Genomic DNA, 21,091 nt, shown 5'->3' with positions numbered 1-21,091 from the left:
GTTACGGCCCTGAACGCAACCATAGCATAACGTCCCCTTTCAGTCTCATTTTTCCCCCTGGAAATTTAACTTAAAACTATTAACAAGGGAGTTGTTACTGATTTAATTTAATTTTAATATAAATCACAAAATGAAGACTCATTCTTTTCAAAAGCACAATGGGCGTCGTCTGTCTGAGTCGTTTGCTTGTTGGAGAATTTCAGAAACCGAAACCTCTAAACCGCGGCGACATTTGAAGTAAAGGAATATTGATATAAAGCGTATGTTCAGAGATCATGTTTTGATAATTCCTTTGCAAGGAAAAGATGCTTTTTATAGCATTTTTTTTTTTTTTGACAAATAGCAAAAATTCTGACGTGTATTTGCTCGTTCTAGTCTTTCAACAAACCGCCGCATGATGGGGCGCCGTGCGCTCCAGCCACATCCGAGGATCCGTCATGGCGCTTGTGTGATGTGCTGGTTCCCGAGTGATCCTAGCTCGCAAGTTTTATTGATCATCCCTGATTTTTGATACGCTTTTCGTGCGTCCCGCAATCTCAGAATGGACATCAGAAAGACTGCACAGTACGGTAAGCAGAAATATAAACAAATTGTTTCTCAAACGCCTTGAAAAGCTAAAAGGAACTTGCGGAGAGACCCGGCGAATCACAGCCGTTGCCTCTTTTTGGACCTCGAGCTTTTAACTGTCACTTCTCCGCCTTTAAGGAGATACGTAGATACCTCTTGAGCGCCAGTGAAGTGGTTTCAGAGGGCGTTACTAATGCTACCAAGCGAGCGACTGCGTGATCTTTTATTTCTTCAACGCTGTCTTGGCATCTAAAGGAACTACATACTTAGGGGCCACCTAGAGCAGCTGTTGGAAACAATTAGTACTTGTAGTAAACTTAGTTTTTTACTTATTTAGTGACAAACATATTGTCCGTTAACTGGCCTTCGGTCTAATAAACCAAACCGCAGTTTTGATGTATTCGTAGTGATTGCAAGAAACGAACACAAATACAGCTTGTGACACTTACATCAGTTCATCCCTTTGCGCTTGACGTCTTCGTAAAACCACTTATCACAACTGACACGTGACCCATCTTACCGCTTCTCGATAATGACAAGTTGTAAAGCGCGAAGTACCGTTATTGAGCGGTTTCTTCTAACGCCACTTTAGTCATACATCAGGTAAGGCCATGCAACTCGATTGTTTTCATGGGTACTTAAAGGAAGCCTGAAGCAAATGCGAGGCTGTCACCTGACCAGGGCAACTTGTATCTGTGAGCAGCTTATGAAAGCACAGCGGAGGCTCTTCTTACTTCGCAACACCGTAAACGAATTAGGCAAATTGGGCAACGTTGTATTGTTGTATTCGTGCATGAAAACAGGTGTGATGAAGGTTTGAGCATCAGCAGCAGAGCGTCGAACCAAAATTTTTATTGGTTTGGTTTGGGTTCGGGTTTACAGATTTCGGTTCAGAATAATGGTTCAAACCGGTTTGAACTGCTAAATTGAGAATATATTTTCCGCATTGTTTTGGCGATAGGCAATATTTCAACCATGAAACCAGTAACTTTATAGCTTTGTATCATTCGTACAATCCACTTTTTTTTTTTTTTCGGGCACCAAAAATAAGAAATTGCATTATTTAATTTCGAGGAAATGGTAAAATAAAAGCTAGATTAATGTACAAAACATAGTGTTCATATGACTCAAAATCTAATTGTTTCCCTCAGTTGCATATAGCTGACCTGAATCGAAAGGTTATCACAGTCTGGTGGGTCGTCTAAAAAAAACCGTGATAGGTACAACTTTGCGTCGCAGTAATAAAAATTGAATCCTAGCCATACTTTTGAACGGATGAAATGGGCACCTCCTCACCATATATATCTTGGAAGCTAATTGACGAAATACGTTCTACAATGCATATGATGACGACGCAACTGATCTAAAAGCAATAATATTTTCGAAATGTCATGAACGTTTTAGGACAACAGTGAGCGGCAATCACAAGTCTCGTTTTCCTGACCAACATTGTTTAGACTCAGCACCGTGATGCAGCCGAATAATCATGCATAAAAGAGTAATCAAATTGTTCACTCTAATCTATATGCACCTTCGTACTCAGATAGATTCTGGCCTAAAATAGCGCGCACCCAAGTGAACATTTTTGGCATAGCTTGGTGTTCAAGGTTTGTTCTTGGCAAGATTCCGGCCAATTCAAATTTAAAATAAACATCACCGCTGCTAATTGGTGATTTTTTTGTTAAATAGAACAAACCTATACAACAAAGTGGTATTTACTCGACATTGCAGCTACTTAATTGGTCACTTCCTGACAACCTGCATGTGCAATCGTCATAGTTCTGCCACGCGCCCCTGTGTACTTTGTTTTTGTCCAGCCCACAGAACATAACATCGTTGTTCATCACATAAAAAAGGCAATAACAGACTTCTTTATGTTTGAGAAATTAAATATGTTTCAAGAACACATAGTTAAATCATCTTCAAAATCAAAAATTTGTTCAAGGCTCTCCCGAATCAGTTATACATGTCTATTGAGGATAAAACATCAAAAAGGTTCGCAGAGTATAAATTAGATAATTTGGGGGTGCATTTACTCATAATATATATCTTTAAGGTGATTAGTCCTTTATTTATGTTATCAAATTTTCAGTCAGTAAATAAAAAAAAAAAAAAAAAAATCTTTATTATCATCAATAAATTTAACTGTATAAAGTTCACATAACCGCTTGAGACCGACACGAGAGGATGATATTAGATACTATGCCAGCTGTTGAGTCTGCGGAAACGTGCTTTCTTGTTCGCTTTTTGGCAGTGTGAAATACCGGGTCGCTGGGCATATAAAAAAAGGCTGTGTGCACACATAATAGATCTGAAGGTAAATACACGAAATGTGCAAAGAGAGAGATAAATGGTATTCTTCTAAATCATCTCATACACAATGCCTTACTGCAAAAAGAAACGCATAGAGACGCATGCAATGATATTCCTAATTACACATGAATTGCACAAAGGACATTGGCCTAATTTAAAAGGAAACTGGACATTGGCTTTGAATTCCCAAATCTTCAGAAAGCATACACATGACCTGAATACTTCGAAAACGTCCATGTACCAAATAAAGAAGAAAACGGGATAAGGGTTCTGGTTGCCGAACAAAGAAATAGCGTTGCGGTCAGTTCGGTGCGGCCGCGTTCGAAGTAAACACAAAAAAATATTGTAGTTCGAGATTTGTTCTCATGAAGCTCATGGTTTTTTTTTTATTATTGAAGGACAACTTCAATTTGGGGTTCTTCGGTTTTTCCCGATTTTGAGAAAAACGGTTCGGGGGTTAATTTTCGCAGTTTGCTGGTATTTACTGAAAACACGGAACACTACTTATATCCTAGCTTCTTTTATGTTTGTGAAAACACCCGTTATATTGGGTTTAAGACTTATAGAATGGAAAATATGGTACATATCAGGAACTACCCCGTTACTCCCTCTGAAGGCCGAACTGCAAAATGTTTTTCAACCAGGGTGAAAATTCTCGCCACCCCTACCATTTCCCCCTTTCCCGTTGCTATCTTGACCGCAGAAGGGACTCATTTTGCTTCTTCTTGGAGCTAGATAAGACCGGTGGGAGATACACGGTTAATGGATAGGGTGGTTCAAAAATATTTTGCAGTTTGGCCTTTAACGTCGTTGCCCCGTGTGCAGGGGGCATGCAGCCGCACAACCGGCAGCAGATGCGGCCTCCCCAGCAGATGCCGTCGTACCCACCCATGTACCCCGGGGCTGCGCCCGGCCCACAGCTGTTCGAGGACACCAGCTACATGGGCGCCCACCAGCAGCAGCAGCAGCCGCCCCAGTACGCCATGCCGCCAGGACAAGGTAGGCGCTGGGCCCTGCTTTGGAACGGTCCATTCTGTCGGGCGCATCCAATCGGTTAATTCTACGGTGCCGGGCACGCGCCAGGATTGCGATATCCGACGACGTGGCACTCTGTCTTCCTTGATGCCCTTTGGTGCCACCCTGGGGCCACTTTTGGCGCGCGGGGAGGAGGGAATGCTAAACGCGTCGGTCGAAGAGGCATCCCAGGCGCCATAGCTAGGTCGGTGTTATTTCATACGGGCATGCACCGAATGGATTCATATACTGCATCTCCTGGATATTATTGTATTCCGTAGCTTTGGTGACGAGCTTGTTGCTCATTCTGCCTACAGTGTGAGAGCTACAAGTCTCTATAACGACTAATGATGCATAATAATTGATGTGATGTTTGTCACTCATTACATCTGTATCATAAGGCTGTCAGTGCATATAATGATTATTGCGATGTAATAATTACAATGTCAGTTCCTTATTTCATCTCTGTTGTGCAAAGGCTATAAGTGCATGTTTTAATTAATAATACGTAGCAATCAATGTTTGTTGCTTACTATGCCTCTGCCTTGTGAAGAGAGTAAAGCGCGAAACACATGTACGACGAAACCCTCCGATCCGACGTCCGACCGCGCAATACGACGGTCTGAGGCGAGGGTTTTCAACGCTCTCCGATGCTACGAACACCCTCTCCCCCCAAGGTCATTCCGGCAGTCCGCACGTCGGATCGGACGGTTTCGTCGTACATGTGTTTCGCGCTTAAGTGCAGCATTCCAGGTACAGGTGTGCTGCACTAAGGAATGCTGAAATTTGTGCCTCTAAATTTTGATAGCAAATAGTACTTTTTCTGTCAACCTTCGTGCTCAAAAAACACTTACACAAACAAAAAAAAAAACAAAAATTAAGTAGGAAAAAGAAATGGACAAAACATTTGGTTTACAGCCTCAGACCTAAAAAACGGGCTTGACTGCGATTTGAACCTCTTTTTATTTGAAAGTCAAAGAAAGAGTTAGTTATTTGCTCGTCCTCCATGTCAACACAGAAAAAGCTGCCTTTGTCATTGATGTTTGTGTTGTCTACCCCATTTCTCAAACCTGTAAGAGTCCAGGTAACACCTTTTCTACGCACGGGGAATCTTCTGGATTTTTTCCGACGAGTCTTCCAAAGCCCCTGACGCGTGTTCTCCCCCGTTGCCGCAGGGGCGTGGCCTGGCTATGCTCCGCCTCCCAATTCTGGCTTCCAGCCGCAGCAAATACTCAGCGACCCCATGGCCGCCATGGCCATGCAGTACGGCTCCGCCCTCGCAGGCCAGGGGAAAGACATGATGAACGAAAAGGTGAGAGGCAAGAAGGTCTTCTCTGGTAGCACTTTTAAAGTGGCAGCTTTGTGTGGGAACGCTCTCCGAATCTTTCTTCCTCACAATAGTCTGACAACAGTGAGCAAGGCCCGTGGGAGAGAGCATCAGTAACAGAGTTAGCAGTCTTGCCGATAGCCTGTCCTATGCTTTGAAGCTCTCGCACACGGCTGACACTCCCTCACATGGTTTGACTCGGTGCGAGAGGGTAGGCAATGAAATGGTTCTCTCGTGGTTTGATATTTCTCAATGCTGAATCTCTTTCTATGGTTTGTAGGAATGGTAACTGCGTGTTAGTGGTGGTAGGCACGGAGGCATTTCACGGTCGGATTGTTTAGCGTGGTAGCATTTCGAAGGAAATGATGCAATGCCCCTAACGAAGAGGTGCATCAGGAATAAAAAGAGAGGTAAAAGCCCCATCAAGTACTATTCCACGTTCATTGCATTTGACAAAATGTCTAAGCGAGGCAATTTTTTCTTCTTCATTCTCTTCTTTTTTGCACGACCCGGTTTCTTTTTTTTTGAGTCGGTTTGTCTAAAGTTGTTCATTCCGAGACTGGGGCAACCAGCAGCGAGAGTTCACTTGTTCAGGTTGTGTAATTTCGTCGTCAAACCGGGTCAGACGAAAATGCCAAATGGGGCTGCATGAATGCCTCTTATTCTCGCTCTCCCGTCGTGGGGTTAACGCGTACTGGCCGAATTATTTTAGGTAGGCGAAAGAGTGGGGGGGGGCTGTTTTGGATGCAGAAAGGGGCTTCAGGATTTTTCCCCTTTCTTAACCCTGATCGTTGCCACAATCACTGCTCAAGCTTTTCAATATTTTTTCCCCCACCTCTTTGACAGTTAGAGAAGTATGTCTCATGGTCCAAGCTGAAGTACTACTTTGCCGTGGACAACGCCTACGTCTGCAAGAAGCTGGCACTCCTCTTTTTTCCCTTCAGCCATTCGGTAAGGAGGGGATGTCATTACAATCGAGCGTTTGCTCACTCCAACGTCTTCGAGGCCCACTCCATCGTTGTCTTTTGTTTCTGTTTGTAGGACTGGGCTGTTAAGTACGACCAAAATGAACCCCTGCCCCCACGATTCGACGTGAACGCCCCAGACCTCTACATCCCCAGTGAGTGGTTACTCCTTGTTGTGCAATCTGGTTTGAAATCGAGCTTGTTTCTGGGGTATGGAGGCATTGTTACGTGGAAGTTTCGGCGGCTGGGGCGATGAGGGCACAATTTGCGGAAGCCGTCGGCCTCTGGACGTAGGGGCTTCTAGACTCGCCAGCAGCAACCGTTTTTTGTCTGCAGTGGGCCAAACTAAGAATGTTTTTATTTCTTTCTCTCCAGGTATGGCGTTCGTAACTTACGTGCTTATTTCTGGCTACCTGTTGGGCCTGAAGGACAAGTGAGTGCCTGGTTTTCGTTCTGTCATTATTATTTTTAGAAGTGCCTGGGAAATAGCAATAATGAAATGGGAGGCATCATGCCAAGAGTCTGTCCGTGCCTCAGCATTTCACGATCTTAATGGCATAGCGGCTCGCTAAAACTCACTCAAGGAAAACCCCAACTTGGGCAGGTATTTTGCGGAAAGAAATTGCAAAACATTCCTCGCGGAATTTTTGTACATTTGCCGTAACTTACTCCGAACTGCAAATTGAAGCATTTCTTTCTATATGTACGAATGGGTTTTTGTTTCCATTTTTGGGTCATTCAAAATTACTGCAAGGCACATGTGCTGATTTTCAAGTGGCCATCATGTCAGGTCGGGGGGCCTGTCTTGGATGTAAAAATTAATTGTATCTAAATGCCACGAATAAAGTTGGAAGACACAAAATGTGCTTCGAGCTTCGCCAGGTGCTTACTTTCTGAGCTGTTCAGAGCTCGGGAGTCTCTCTAAATTTAGCACAATTTAATGCAACGATTGACTTTCCTGGTGCTACACCTCTGTGTTTCACTTTCTTTTTTAAGACACCTTTTTTTTTTGTATGAAATGTAGTTTTAAACTGATTTTGTGTAAACCCACAAGGGTGAATGAAGTACTCTCGACCCAGCTCCGACAAAAGTTTTCACTATGTCGCAATCCTAGATGAAGTCTTCTGTGAGTTATCGTGGTAGCACTCCTAGAGACACCAAGCAGGCGGGGCAGGCCCGTGACACCAAGCAAGTGCAGCACCCTCTGGTGTTCTCGTCGATTGCTGAACGTTCCCCGACCAATCCAGGTTCACGCCGGAGCAGCTGGGAATGCAGGCAAGTTCGGCCCTGATGTGGCTGGTCCTGGAGGTGCTGGCCATATGGCTGGCCACCTACATCCTCAACATCAACAGCAGCCTCAGGGTGCTGGACATCATCGCCTTCAGCAGCTACAAGTTTGTCAGGTATTTATGACATAATTGCAGTGCTGCAGTTGTTGTGTTGGTTAAAGCAGTCAGTGTAAAGTTGACAAGACACTGTCACTTGGTTTCTGTACGCGGGCCACTCTGAGTACTTCAGTTACTGTATTTACTTGATTCTAGCGCAGTATTGCCTCGTAGGAAAAAAAAGAAAAGAACAAATGTAATGCGAGGCTAACTGAGGAATAATAAAGTACCTGTACGGTATTCCATTCGGTTCGGTTAGAATGCCCGGCAGGAAAGAAAGCTGTCGAAGTTCCAAAACAAAACCCCACACTGGAAGCCGGAGCTTTAACACTTGGAAACCGTTCAGCTGGTTGAGTCACCCAAGGTCAACAATGGAGCCTGACACCAATAGAATTGCACAAATGGCCGGTTTTGATGGATTTGGATTTCACGATTCTGATTTCGAGTGTCGAGAGGTTTATGTTTCTAGCATAAGACTCCTTGGGAACCCAGAAAGTTTGTTACTTCAGAATGGCGGCACTGGTGAGGTTAATGCCTTAACCATTTAAATATTTATTTAGTAGTGCTGCCAGTTGCATTTAGAACTTTTGTAGCGTAGTTACTAAGTCATGAAGGTCATACATTAGTTGAAGATAGAGTGAGCATACAGGCGAGCTGGTTCATGTTACACATTTCTTTAAAAAAAACAGAGACGGCGGACGAAAAAGTGACAAACACGAAACATCTCAACGTTTTGTGTTTGCCCCCTTTTTTGTCCGCCGTCTCCGATTAAAAAAAAAATGTGTACACGTTAGTGGGTGGTGCAGTTTAAGCACAAAGAGAAAGGTAGAACAAATTACACAAATTAAGGGGGAACACAATCAAACTGACAAGATAAGTTTACATATATGAATCATGATGCAACATAATACACAATGCACCACATACATACAAAAAAAAGGGATATATTAGTAAGCCAAAGCAGGGGCGGATGCAGGAATTTCCTGAGGGGGGGGGGGGGGTCAGGTGTTGGTCAGCGTACCATTTGTTTAGGAACCCTCTCCCTCGTTTCACGCCCTAAATTTTACACATGCAGAAATCAAGAGGGGTGTCAGGACATCCGGACCTCCCCTCTAAATCCGCCCCTGAGCCAAAGTAGTGGTCTAACGCATTCGCAAACAAATCAAAAGGCGTCGTAGAGTGAACAATAATGTCGGGGAAACAATTCTATTCGGACATTACCCGCGGGTCAACTATAAAGCACAAAAAATTTTCGGAAAGTTCTTGCGTCACATTCTTGTAATTACGGTACGTATGGCAAGGAAGTGGATGCTGCTTCCCCACCAAACATTGTCTTTTCTTCTCGGTTGCAGCATGATCTCGTCACTGGTGGCGAGCATGATCCTGTTTTCTGTTGGCTACATGGGAGCCCTAGGGTACACGTGCCTAACGCTGGACGTATTCCTGGTGAGTTCGGCCTCAGCAGAAGGGGCGTCGCCTTGTTTCTTCTGCACCGCACTCTTTGTTCGACTATATCCACAAGACCTTGCAACAACAGGTCGGGGAGCAGTCATCCTTTTTAAGCACATAGCATTTATAGAGGCAGCTCTTATGGGCTTATTTGTAGGGTGGTTCGGACATTTATGTTTGCAACTTTGCCGAGAGCGTTGTGGTCTTTCATTACTGATCAACATTTGGGTATGCTGGAAAAACTTGTTGGACAACCCTAACGTGCGTATAAATGTATTTAAAAAAAAAATTTACGTGCAATTAATGTATTGTAGAGCTGAAATAATTCTGACAATGTTATAAGCGACCGTTTCTCATAAATAGCGTTTAGACGACTTTGGACACCGCGACGCCATGCGATCACGGGACACCATGTGATGTTGCATGGCACAAACCTTCCGATTAAAATCATGCTTGAACGTCGCACGGGATAAACTTAAAAAGCGATCGCTTCGTGCCCTTGAAGTTCTCCGTCCAACGCTCCACGGACCCTTGCAGCTACGGACGTTGCGGATCACGTTGCTGGCCGGGCCGTCATCGGACCAGTACGGGCACCACTCTCGCCGGGGCCAGTACCTCCTGCTGGGCATCTGTGCCTGGCAGCCGATCATGGCCTACTTCATGACCAGACACCTGGTGCAGATGGTGCCGGGGGACGCCGGCGCCGCACCCCTCTGAAACGTCGTTGCCAAACTGTTTCTCGCCGTTTGTGGTTGCCACGGGACTTCGACAACAGAGGTCACTCGCTGCCGTCATGCTAAACTTGTGGCCGATTCTGTGTTGATTTACTTTTCGTTTTAGCCGACGTTCGCAAGAGGGAGATTAAAACTGGAGTCTGCGTTGACGAGCGCTGGAAGCCTTGGACGTGTAGTGTTTTGAAAATGGTGGACGCGTGGTTGGCTCTTGCCGATCCAAGTGGCGATGTGGGTGGAATTAAAGTGGCGACTTTAGTTTGTGACTAACGATAACAAAACAGCGCAGAAAAATGTGAAGCCAAGCGAAAGGAGTACACGGGACGAGCACTGTGTGTACTTTCACTTGTCTGTTTTTGTATGTTGCTTTGTTACGTTGGGTGTTGAACGTTTCGTTTACGGAATGTCCGTGAAAATGGTAATTTCATGTTGCAGCTGATGGTATGCTTTGTTCACCCTTAAGCAGAGACTGCAGTGGCAAATGCCACGAGCACGAGAGCTCGAGGTCACTGCTTCGAAGCATTCCTTTGCAAAACGGGCACTCGCGCTAAAAATGCATGTCTCAAAGCCAGGAGCATGAGCTAGCTCGCGTTTGTTGTAGCTTAGGCTGTTGTTTTACTGCCCAGTATTCTGTTGCAATTCCTCTTAAGAGTTTTGTGCAGTGCTGTGGTAAGTGTGACTGATAACATGCAGCCTTAGAATGGGCTTTCCTTTAGCGAGTGGACACGCGAGCAAAGATATTTGCGGAGCTTGCACATTTGATGGTGCTTTGAATATACACTCGCACCTCTGATGACGTTTTACAATTATGCCTGTGCCTTTGATGGTGCTGCATACAATTTGGCAGATTAACTATAGCTTCTTAAACTAGACTGAATAGCTCTGCCAAGATTGCTGTGGTCAGCACATAAATTATGGCTTATCTGCCGACCACAGCAAACTTGGCAGGACGATTTAGCCTGTGGTAACCACATAATTCAAAACTGTCCCGATACAGCCAATTTGCCGCAAAGCATGATAAAACTTTTCCATAGTAAGCATGATCTCCGTTTTAACCTGGGATTTCAAGTTGGTCCGAGCAAAATACAGGGCGTTTTCTTTCATATCCAGCTAAAATACATTTTCTAAACATATCCAGCTAAAATTTTGCACAGAGGAGGCCGACGAACGTGCATTAAGGGTGCAACATTCTCACTGAACAAACTTCCCTGAGTAAGCAGTTAGAAATAAAAAAAGCTTGAAATCCCTACCTACAGCGGGCTTGTGCTAACCAATTTGAGCAACAGTCAACTTATGTCCGCAGTGCTCTGCGCGTTGACAGGTGTGGGTCGGCCGTGAAGACGCCGAGTACCGCATTTTTCGGCGTTGGCTTCGGTGAGAACACCTCTTTTGTCGGCGGCTTGTTTTGGATGTTTCCCTCCCCATTAAAGTGCCTCACCCAGTGTAGAATTGGAGAAGAGCCTGGAGCTCGCCACCGAAACTCCGCCCAAAAACGTCGGCGGACTTCTTTTGTCCTCTGGCACTCCCCATACTAGAGAGCAACCTTCACTTGCTCACTGCGAGCTGAGCGCACCATGAAGATGGCTTGCAACACAGAACGGCACGGTTGAAAGTTGGAGAAAAGAGACGCAGTAACAACCAGAGTGCAAAGCAGACCAAAAATAATTATTGAAAAAAATTTTCAGCCTTTCCACTCTCGTGAAGAAGGAATACCAGCGGAGCTGTACTCGATACACTGTGTGCTTCTTCTTTGTCGTCGTCTGTTTTTCGCGCTGTTTCCCACGATGAATTCCCACCAACGCGCCCAACTATCCATTCTTCTATTATAGCTGGAAAGGTTGGCACAATCTACGAGCGACGGCGGAAACCATACCGGTTGTGTGCTTGCCGCCGTCGCTTATAAATGGCAATAGCTGTCCAGGTAGGTTTGTGTCGACATACACAGACACGATCCTGGGGAACCTAGCCCTTAACAGCTCCGCTGTAAAAAAAAAAAAAACGAGGCAACATTTGTTTCGTTTAATCTACATTTTTTATGCTTTATTGGTAGAAGAGAATAATCGTGCTCCGACAGTTTGTGCGGAATAAAAGGCCGCATTGCTTCTGGCTCGGAAATATTGTCTGCTATTGCCAAGGTCAAGGGAGGCGCCCGTTGTCGTCTTGCATGCCTTAACGGAGCCTTAAGTTTGTTCCGCAAAATTTTCATTCTTCAGCCAACTCCATGCAAACTCTTGGCTCGATACATTCAGAAACAGATTTATGTGATCCCTTCAAACGGCCATCAATCACTTCGACTCGTCTTGTACATCACGTACCCCACACGCATGGGAGACCGGCTGTGCAGGCTGATTTGAATTGAGCATTCTTAGTTGCAGCAGGCGCTTATTTTTTGTTTCATTAATCACTGACATGGTCGAAGTGACTATACTCCGCGACAACTTTTCTTGGCAATGCAGTGGAAGGTACAGGCCCGCGTCCCCTCTCCCATTTTGAGTGTACGCAGGCTCTCCTCCTCACCCATTTCCGGGGAGAGGAGGAGAGCCCGCGCACACTCAAAATTGGAGAGGGGACGCGGGCCTGTACCTTCCACTGCATTGCCAAGAAAAGTTGTCGCAGAGTATAAGCACTCTCCATCTGTTCCACATTCGAAGTGGACCCATTGCCTCCTTTGGTGCTTTAGCTCGATTTCTCCATGCCTGCGCAGCAAGGCCACTTTCAAAGACGGCAGCTGTATCGAAGGAAGTGCACCAGAGGGTCTGCCTAACCACATAGTTAAGACTGCTCGACGGGGACTTCGACACCAAGCCTTGTTGGTTCAATCGTCGTAGCGATGTCCGGCCGCAGCACCGTGGAAGCTGCACTCTAGTCGCCGACAGAATAAGAAGGAAGCACATTTCAAACTCTCGGCCTCCAGCACATGCTCCACGCCTTCCACCATGCTTTGGCTGCACATGCTCGCTCGAAGCGCACAAGATGCCGAAGCTAGGAAGCTAGTGCTGAAGGTGAGACAACCAAAGCTCCTTCCCGCCTTTCTCACCTTATCAGTCTGGACGACGCAGCACGGAATAGTCGACGCCAAGCATAGCCACCGTTTTCGTCGGCTCGCGCCGCCGAACTCCACCCATCGCGAGCGACTGTTCCGCGAGGCACGACTTTCGAAGGAACCGGATCGACGTCGACCCGACGACGGAGGAAACAACTCAGACACAGTGTCTCTCTGTCTCGTTCGTAAAATATACCGCCGACACCTTTTCTTTATGTATAAAATTTACAAAATGGGAGTGGGGTGGATGGGACGGGCAGGCGAGCGGGTCTCCCCCTCCTTCCAGGACGCTCCTCCTCCCCCTTCCTTTGTTCCTTGTCCCACCAGAGGTCGTCACCTGGCCTGCCAGAGGTCGTCGAAGGTCACGGGCACGCCCAAGCTCTTGAGGTTCTCCACGTAGAAGGTCAGCTCCTGGGTCACCAGGCTGGAAGCACGGGAAACCAAACATTTCGTGGGGACGTTTTTTTTGTGTCTGTATACTTTCGCCGAAGCGGTAGCTACTGGATTTATTGGCAACGCCGCGGTGCCTGTACTGCGTCTTCGACTGGTGTGTTTATTGCGTGCACAAATGTGGTCCCTCGATTTACGCCCGACGACTGTCAAGCTCTCCAGCTTGACCGTCTGCGGACAATTCAGTTAGCAGGAGCTGGGACGCCGGTGCGGCGGCAACACACTCGTCTAGGATTTTCCCATACCTTCTACGACCAATGGACCGTTCCTAAAAACCACAGGTTTGGGAAGTTATGGTACGAAAATATGCGAACCGAGGAAGCGATGTCCTGCCAACTCTTTTAAGCTGTGGTGACCTAGATTGGATTCCCCCAAGAATCCCTCGTTTCTCTGTGGCTCGTCTTTTTGCCCCCAAATTTGTTCCAAGACACTTCTTAAGTCTTCCTAATTCGCACGTCGTGTTGTCCTCAAGATCCCTGAACCTTGTCTTTTGCCGGGCGGTGCCAGTTACGTCTGAAATGGTGGATTGGCGGAATCGCGACGTCCAACGGCACGACGCTTGCGCTTTTGTGACATCGTACGTTTGCCATCACAAGGCTGTTTTCAATGCGTGGGCGGGAGGGACGGTAAACACGCCGATCAAAGATGCGTTCCAGGCATCACGGCGGCACGCTCGCTTTCGCACTAGATAACATCGTGCAACACACTGAAGCTTGAAGGGTGACCGACCCGTGCTGGGGTCCCCCGTCCTTGGCCACGGCCAGCCGGGTGAGGTGAGCTCTGAGGCTCTGGGTAAAGGCCGCGTGCACCCAGCCCAGGAGCATCACCACGTCCGAAGGGGAGAGCACCTCCGCGATGGCTCCATGAAACTTGCTCAGGTGCTTGGCCACCGCACGGAAGGCTGGGGACGGCACGGGCGCCTTCACCTCCCACTGCGATCACGAACACATTCCGGATTGACTTTAGATTGATTCCAGAATGCGTTCGCATTCCGGAATGCGGACACATTCCGGGTCGCTCGCGCGCCACCGACACCACCTAGAATAATCAAAGCCCATGCACCCGAATTTCGACGATGTCGCGTTTAGATTTGCATCGTGTCGACGTTGCCCGTTTGGCTGAGTCTCGGTCCAATCGATGCATTGAAGGACGCCTGGCGCGGTGCGACAAATTATGGGAGTCCTCGGTACGCTCCTCCTGTCGTCTCCTTTCACAACCACGTGACATACGGGAGCAGGCACAGGTTACCAAGGCAACACTGCTCGGAAACGGGGTAGAGGGTATCGTGTTGACTAGCTTGTGAAGCTGCCCCTTTCTCAACCCTCTCCTTTGTACCCGGCTCCGCCGTCTGCTGACAAATGCTTTGTCGAACCTAGTTGAACCCTGCCAGGGTTGCGGTGCAGAATAAGTGGATTCCGTCACACTGCAAGACGTGAAGGTAAGTTACGACACATTACGTATCCAAATGAAGTGAACAGCTTCACCTGTTGCGATGCATTTACGCTGCCACAAATAATCGGACGCCCACTCTATTTTTTTCGCCTGGGTGAGCACGTGATTTTTGGAAGTGTAGGCTGTTGTGGTTGCTTCGCGATCCTGAAAGGGTAGGGACGGTCGGTGGTTGTGATTAGTGCTTTCTGTGGGCATCCGCTACAAACTGCGGTGCACTATCGCATAATGCTAAACCAAAACTATACCTGCAGCAGCGTAAACGCATTGCGATGGGCAAGCTTATTTGAATACGTAATGCGTCGTAACTTACCCTTGCACCTAGCAGTGTCATTAAATCTCCTTACTTTGCACCGTAACTGTGGCAGGGTTCGACTAGGTTCGACAAAGCATTGATGTAGCAAACGACAGAGCCGGGTCAAAGAAGAGGGACGAGAAAGGGGCAGCCTCATAATCTAGCCAAAGAAATACCCTCTCCCCCATTTCTGCGCGCGCGTCCAGCTCGGCTGCTGGGGCGGTGTTGCCTTGGTGACCTGCGCCTGATAGCGGGAGGAAAGACGATGGGAAAAGTGTACTGAGAACTCCCATGATTCATCGCGTGGCACACGCGGGCTTTTTTGCAAAGGGTCTACTGCCGAGTCCATGCCGTTTGATTGCGACGACGTTCCATGGAGGAAGAGGGGTTCATTCGCAGGCCTCGGTTATTCTAGGTGCTGGTGCAACACACAGACAGAGTTGGCACACAACACACAGTTGGTGCGAGAAATTAATTTTGAGCCGATAGTACCACATTTCCCAGTCTATGCAGAGTGCAAGTTCGTCTGCTTTGTGCACGGGGGTTGCAGCGATGCGAAACACCGAGCTCAGATTGGCTCCGATCAGAGGGATAGTGGGTAGACCTCGAGGCAGCTAGTATCAACATCTACCCACTACCCGGCATCACTGCAACACTTATGCAAGGGGCAGACAAACTTGCGCAGCGCAGAAGCTGCACCTTCGTACAAGCCAAGCTTTTTTGTACGGTCGGCGCGGCGCTGTGGTTGTGAATGCACGCCGCTGCACTTCCAACCATCTTCGGACCGTCGGAAAGGAGGGTCATTAGAGGGGTGCCGTGCCGTTCCTTCTTTGTCTTAATTGTCGGTACGGCCTGAGTCTTCCAAATTCAAGGTTGATACTAGCAAATATATTTTCTTAACCTTTTGCCAAGGGAGGTTCTTGATTTTAAAACAGTTCTGCAACCCAGCGAGACGCATTGAGTCGAAAAGAAAGTCGTCCCGTCCGCCCTTTTGTTCGTTCTTTAGGCATGCACTCTACCGACATGCCTGCCTTCGGCGGCGTTTCATTCCGAGATTATGGGGCAACGCAAGTACAAGCTAAATGTTGCATTGTTTTTAAACTGGACCTTTGCAACGTCACGCTGCCGACACAACCACGTGACTCTCCTTTCGCGAGAGCTGTGTGCAAAGCTCAGACATACATTGTTGAGTTGTGCGTCCATCACCGATCCCACGATGTGGGCCAGCTTGCTGAAGATTTCGCTCACGTGTTCGGCATATTCCTGCGAGAAAATTGGAGAGAGGATTGTCGAAAGGAAATGACTAATTCGCAATGTTTCAGCAGACGGCAACAGGAGCTTGCTAAATAATTCTAATTCACGTCAACCACAAAAAAAAAAAAAAAAAAAAGTGTTGTGAATGAATATAAGATTCAGGCAGCAGAACATAAAGTACTTCTTGGATGTTTTGTAAAATTCCTTGCATCGAGTGCCTTGCAACTAGCTACATAATACTCGATACAATACAATACAAAATATAAATACAAATCTGCGAGCTGTTCTGCAGGAGCGCTCCGCGCCTCTACAGAACAGCTCTCGTACATACTTTTGCTTCTTCCACTGCATATGCGTTCACAGGCACCCCTGCTCTAAAAAAGCGTATCAGCAAAAAAAAAAAGATAAAAAATAAAGCGTTTCTGTCTTTTAACACATTAAACATCTCCTATATCAATTCCACTGGAAGCAAAGAGCCCGTTACAAACATTGTACAGCACACTGGCAAAAGGCAAATCTCCTTCAACACGCCTTTCCACAATGCCGCAGCAACCACTGTCGATCGCAGCACACCTCGAATGATCGTTCTCAATTTCTATTTATAAATGCACCACCAGATATTTCTCAACAAGAAAGTCAACTAACAGAAAGATTGCAAACAGCAGTAATAATTGCGTTGTGCATTTGTTTAGCCAGCAGGAAGTTAACCAGTCCCAGCGGGCGTCCGCGGTGTCCGCTGCGGATAAAAAATTTCGCCAAAGCAGTACTACCGCCGCTAACCGGCGGTCTTCAACGTGCATCGCGCAGTGGCAATGAGCGACCGACATGCTAATCCCGATTGAAACGGGCTGAAGTGGGGATTAAATACCAGGATCCTCGGGTTCAATCACCCGGCAAGCTTCTGCTCCACATGTTCCGGGCTGCGGTACGCCGACGCGCTCGGCCGCCAATCCCCCGATTGGAGCGGTCTTTGCCAAAGGAGCTCTTACCTTGTGTATCTGGTCAAAGTGCTTGGCCATCTCCCGACGCGTCGTGAGGTGAACTTCGAAGTGCGTCTTCACTTTGGGCAGGAAGAAGAGCAGCAGCTGTAGACACCGCGCCGTGAGTGCTGTAATGACACCCTGGTTCGTACTTGGAACTGTGTCTTTGGAAGAATATCTGAACTTGTTGTTGCGATCGGGCTCCCAACCAACGGGGCTCTCGCAAGCACATTTTTAGGACATAAAACTTGTCGGCCTTGTTAAAGACATTTGTCCACGGCTTCGACCTACTCACCAAGCACGCTGGCCGTGATGGTCTTGAGTCCGACCAGCTGCAACGCCCCTGCTCCGAGGACAAGCTGGGACGTCCGAGAGTTGAAGTTCTGCAACGACACAAAGCTTCGGCATTAGGAAGAAACTGAAAATATGCTCGTCGGCCATGCGTCCTTCATCGGACTGTAAAACACCTCTCTCCCAGAATGAGCTAGTCTGGAGGTCGCTCTAATGTTGACCAAAGTCGTTGTCTTATTAATACACCGACAAGTAGCGAGAACCAGCACCGACCAATCCGAGGTTTCGTGAAAAACACACATCTCGTGAAGCTCCATTGCAGGAGAACATTATTAGCAAAAGTCCGATAGCACAATTAGCACAATGCTTATGCTCGTCTGCATTCACATTCCAGTCTGGTAGCTGGAAAGGCCCACATTACGGAAGATGGCAAACAACAGGTTGGTGTAAAAGTTTAAACGGAAGGGAGTCTGCAAAAGCTGTTGCAGTAGAGATCAAGTCAACGTGAACACCAGCCTCAAAGTTTTTTTGTGTTGCCCCTTCTCTCATTAGTGTTTACACCCACTTTCCTGTTTGTTGCTTCACAAGACGTACAACAAACCATGTTGCTCGTTAGACGAGAATACAACAATCAATTCACGTTCAAATATATAATTATAGTACTGCACACTCTCACAAATTTAGCTCGCCAAGGAGCTCCTCCGGAAAAACTTTCGGGCTGTGTTTTGACCCCACCGGAGGATACGGCGACCAAGTCGATACCCCGGACGCTCTCCATACAGACAGGGCGTCGTCTGCCACCAAAGGGTGTGCCCGTTCGGGAGGCCAACTAACCCTGAGGAGTTCCTGGAGCTTTGAGAGCAGGTTGAGAGCCACGAAGGGGATGTCCTTGGCACACTGGCAGTACTCCAGGACCATCTTGAGCATCATCACCGCACTCCTGAAAGCAGGTGTCCATGGCACATTCAAAAAGCTGCAGAACCGCATGTATCACTCCGGTGATGCAGTTGCATAACTTGCCCCAGTTAGTACGAGGTGCAGGTCACTCCAGTTACGAAGTGCGGATGAGACATTTAGAGTGCTCGTTTTATGAACGCAAGTTTCAGCACTCTAAACATTAATCGGTTAGCTCTTTTTCCATGTTAGAAAGTTGCCTCGCACAACATGAAAGAGGAACAAGGCGTCAAGCCATAAAAAAATTGCACCATGTCGCTCAAATCACGCCTCTTGAAATCGAGTTCTGTTTGCGGAGCGTCGGTCGAGGGAAACGGTACTTTGCCCTAAACTGGCCAAACCTTCTTCTCTAATATGTGAAGAGAGAGATAATGCATGCTGCATTTTGAAGCAATTGATGGTGAAAGTGTCTATGAAATTATGACATTGGTAAATGGGAAATTCGACGGACATGGTGGCGCTGACTTTACAGTGCCAGCTACTCAATACAGTGGTGTCTTGTTAACATGGGCACCTTTGCTCCCCCAAACAAGGCGTGTATAATCTGAGTTGTCTATATTTTTTAGACAAAAATGGATGTATTTATCCAGTTCATCCCCGAAAATGTTGTCAACATAGCAGGGTGTCCCTATTAACGAGACATCACTGTACCATGCTCCTATTTCAAACCTTCTGCCCGAGAGGGGCAACTCACCCAGCTATCCCGTACTTCTCAGAGTTTATTTCCAGGTAACCCTTGGGCTTGCCCTTGCTGCTGTCCCCCCTCAACAGTTCCTTCTCTGGGAGAACCAGGACGTCTGCGAGGCAAAGAGCAGACGAAAAAGCGTCGAGATTGCCGTCGTCTGCTCTTCGGCGAGCAACGCCAGAACAACTTTGCATAAGCTATAGAATGGTGTCTGTCGGAAGATAAAAATGGTCCTGGCAGCCCAACTGCAGGAGACAATATGACAGTAAAAGACAATGACGTTGAATGGTCGACGGTTGAATCGGTGACTCCAAGGCAAAGTGCGCTTAAGCCCTTGGATGCCAGGTTAGCGGGTCTGCATGGTCGCGACCGACGTGCAAACCCGCAAACCCCGATCGACGTGCCTGCAATCTGATGGAGGCTTAAGCGCAGTTCACACACTTGCAACCGAGTAAGACGGAGAGAGACAAGACCGGTTTTTAAGACTCTTGCGATGTCTCAGGGCCAGCTCCACAGCATCGCATTCGGTCCTAAGATGTCGCAAGAGGCTTCAAGACCGGTCTTGTCTTTCTCGGTTGTACTCGGTTACAAGTGTGTAAACAAGCCTTTACTGTGATCTAGGTGCAGTGTGACCGAGATAAACCTCAGGTAGATTAGAATAATATACTCGGTATTTCGGGGTGTGCCAAGGGCCCTACGTTTGTCTGTCGTATCAACCTCCAATATTCACACTTCTTTTTTTTTTATGGCAAGATGGAAAGGATAGCAGTTTTAAAAAAAGCTAGCAATAGTGGTATAGCAATGATATATAGGTCAGAGGAAGTAATTGACTGGTAATTATTGAGAAATGGCCTTTCTGCACTAAAAGATACAGAAAATTGTAATTGAAAGTGATTGATTGATTATACGATATAGTGCACAAGAACTTCTCGTTTTTTCTCTCTCTATATATGTATATACTGTATATATATATGTATAGTGAAGACAGATATAACAAAGATGTGGATATTTTGAAGAAAGCTAGAGATGCTTCTACTATTGATACGAGCCTTTATGTAATTAAAAAAGCTGTCCTTGCGACAGTTCTTTCCATAAGCCACCAGTACCCTGTGTGTTGTACTTGATGTAAAAATAAACATAAAACATCATATATAGCTAAAATAACATTGTAGTAAAACAAATAATAAAAAAAAATTGATTTTAAAATAAAGGGGTTCTGTAGTGCTATTCATTGATGCAGTACCACATACTGCTTATAATCAGTCATGGGTAAGTTACTTTTAAAAAGTAATTCGTTACAGTTACAGTTACTTTCAGAAAAAAGTAGCGAAGTTACCGTTACAGTTACTGCAACAAAAGAGTAACTCGTTACAGTTACAGTTACTTTTAAAAAGTAACGACGTTACTTTTCAGTTACTTTTCTATAACACAAAAAATTAGAAAAAAAACTAGAAAACGCCCTTCAGAACGTTTTATGGCATAAAATTAAAAAGTACGCTTTTTACTTCATATTGTAACTTAGTAGCAGTCGCTTCTCAAAGTTAGTGTTTGAAAGTTTCTACGCCAGAGTAGTGGCGCAAATCAAAATACGAAACAAGCGCAGTGCGGCGTAGTGGAGCTAATCAAAATACGAGACATGCGCAGTACCCTTCACGTGTATTGTTTTTTACGGTGGATTCAGCCGATTAAAAAGCGCTTGCACAGAAAAAAGAAAAACCACAACATAGGTAGTGCTTCAAGACACTAAGATGTAAGTGTTGAGGCACAAAGTACAAGCGCGTGCGTAAACATAACCAGATATTTTTTTATAAAATCTACACGTGGCTATATTCGGGTAGTGACTCGCGAGAAAGAACGTATTCACAACTTTGTGCAAGGCCAACTTGACACTCGAAATGTCGGAATAGACGATTTGGAAAGTGCAAGGAATGGCTAAATT

At 46.4% G+C, this 21,091-nt stretch overlaps 2 protein-coding genes across 2 annotated transcripts in view; one reads left to right on the top strand and one right to left on the bottom strand.

The window, feature by feature from the left end:
* Positions 1-373: 373 nt before the first annotated feature.
* LOC8036184 (protein YIF1B-B) lies at positions 374-9,923 on the top strand. Its single transcript, XM_002411714.5, has 9 exons — positions 374-569; positions 3,706-3,879; positions 5,070-5,206; positions 6,068-6,172; positions 6,263-6,341; positions 6,562-6,619; positions 7,434-7,589; positions 8,924-9,017; positions 9,558-9,923. Exons 1-9 carry the CDS (start codon positions 542-544, stop codon positions 9,735-9,737), a joined length of 1,011 nt encoding a protein of 336 aa, XP_002411759.1. The 5' UTR covers positions 374-541; the 3' UTR covers positions 9,738-9,923.
* Positions 9,924-12,963: 3,040 nt separating this feature from the next.
* Positions 12,964-21,091, bottom strand: part of LOC8036185 (vacuolar protein sorting-associated protein 54) — a 41,906-nt gene continuing 33,778 nt past the window's right edge. The window contains exons 18-24 of the mRNA XM_029975329.3: positions 19,162-19,264; positions 18,348-18,453; positions 17,518-17,605; positions 17,232-17,350; positions 16,171-16,251; positions 13,974-14,176; positions 12,964-13,218 (exon numbers count right to left, since the gene is read on the bottom strand). Of these exons, the coding sequence (XP_029831189.2) occupies positions 13,128-13,218; positions 13,974-14,176; positions 16,171-16,251; positions 17,232-17,350; positions 17,518-17,605; positions 18,348-18,453; positions 19,162-19,264 (791 nt within the window). The 3' untranslated portion in view covers positions 12,964-13,127. The remainder of the gene's footprint in view (positions 13,219-13,973; positions 14,177-16,170; positions 16,252-17,231; positions 17,351-17,517; positions 17,606-18,347; positions 18,454-19,161; positions 19,265-21,091) is intronic.

The sequence above is a fragment of the Ixodes scapularis genome, unplaced genomic scaffold, assembly GCF_016920785.2.
Source record: "Ixodes scapularis isolate PalLabHiFi unplaced genomic scaffold, ASM1692078v2 PGA_scaffold10__122_contigs__length_95168666, whole genome shotgun sequence".
NCBI lineage: Eukaryota > Metazoa > Arthropoda > Arachnida > Ixodida > Ixodidae > Ixodes > Ixodes scapularis.
Note: the sequence above shows the minus strand (reverse complement) of the source record. Positions and strands in the feature narration are given on the sequence as shown.

Bases quoted from the DNA above. Each gene is read 5' to 3' on its own strand.
- LOC8036184 (XM_002411714.5), top strand. From the start codon at position 542: ATGGACATCAGAAAGACTGCACAGTACG. The intron at 5,207-6,067 runs GTGAGAGGCAAG...CCTCTTTGACAG, and splicing joins AAGACATGATGAACGAAAAG to TTAGAGAAGTATGTCTCATG. The intron at 7,590-8,923 runs GTATTTATGACA...TCTCGGTTGCAG, and splicing joins AGCAGCTACAAGTTTGTCAG to CATGATCTCGTCACTGGTGG.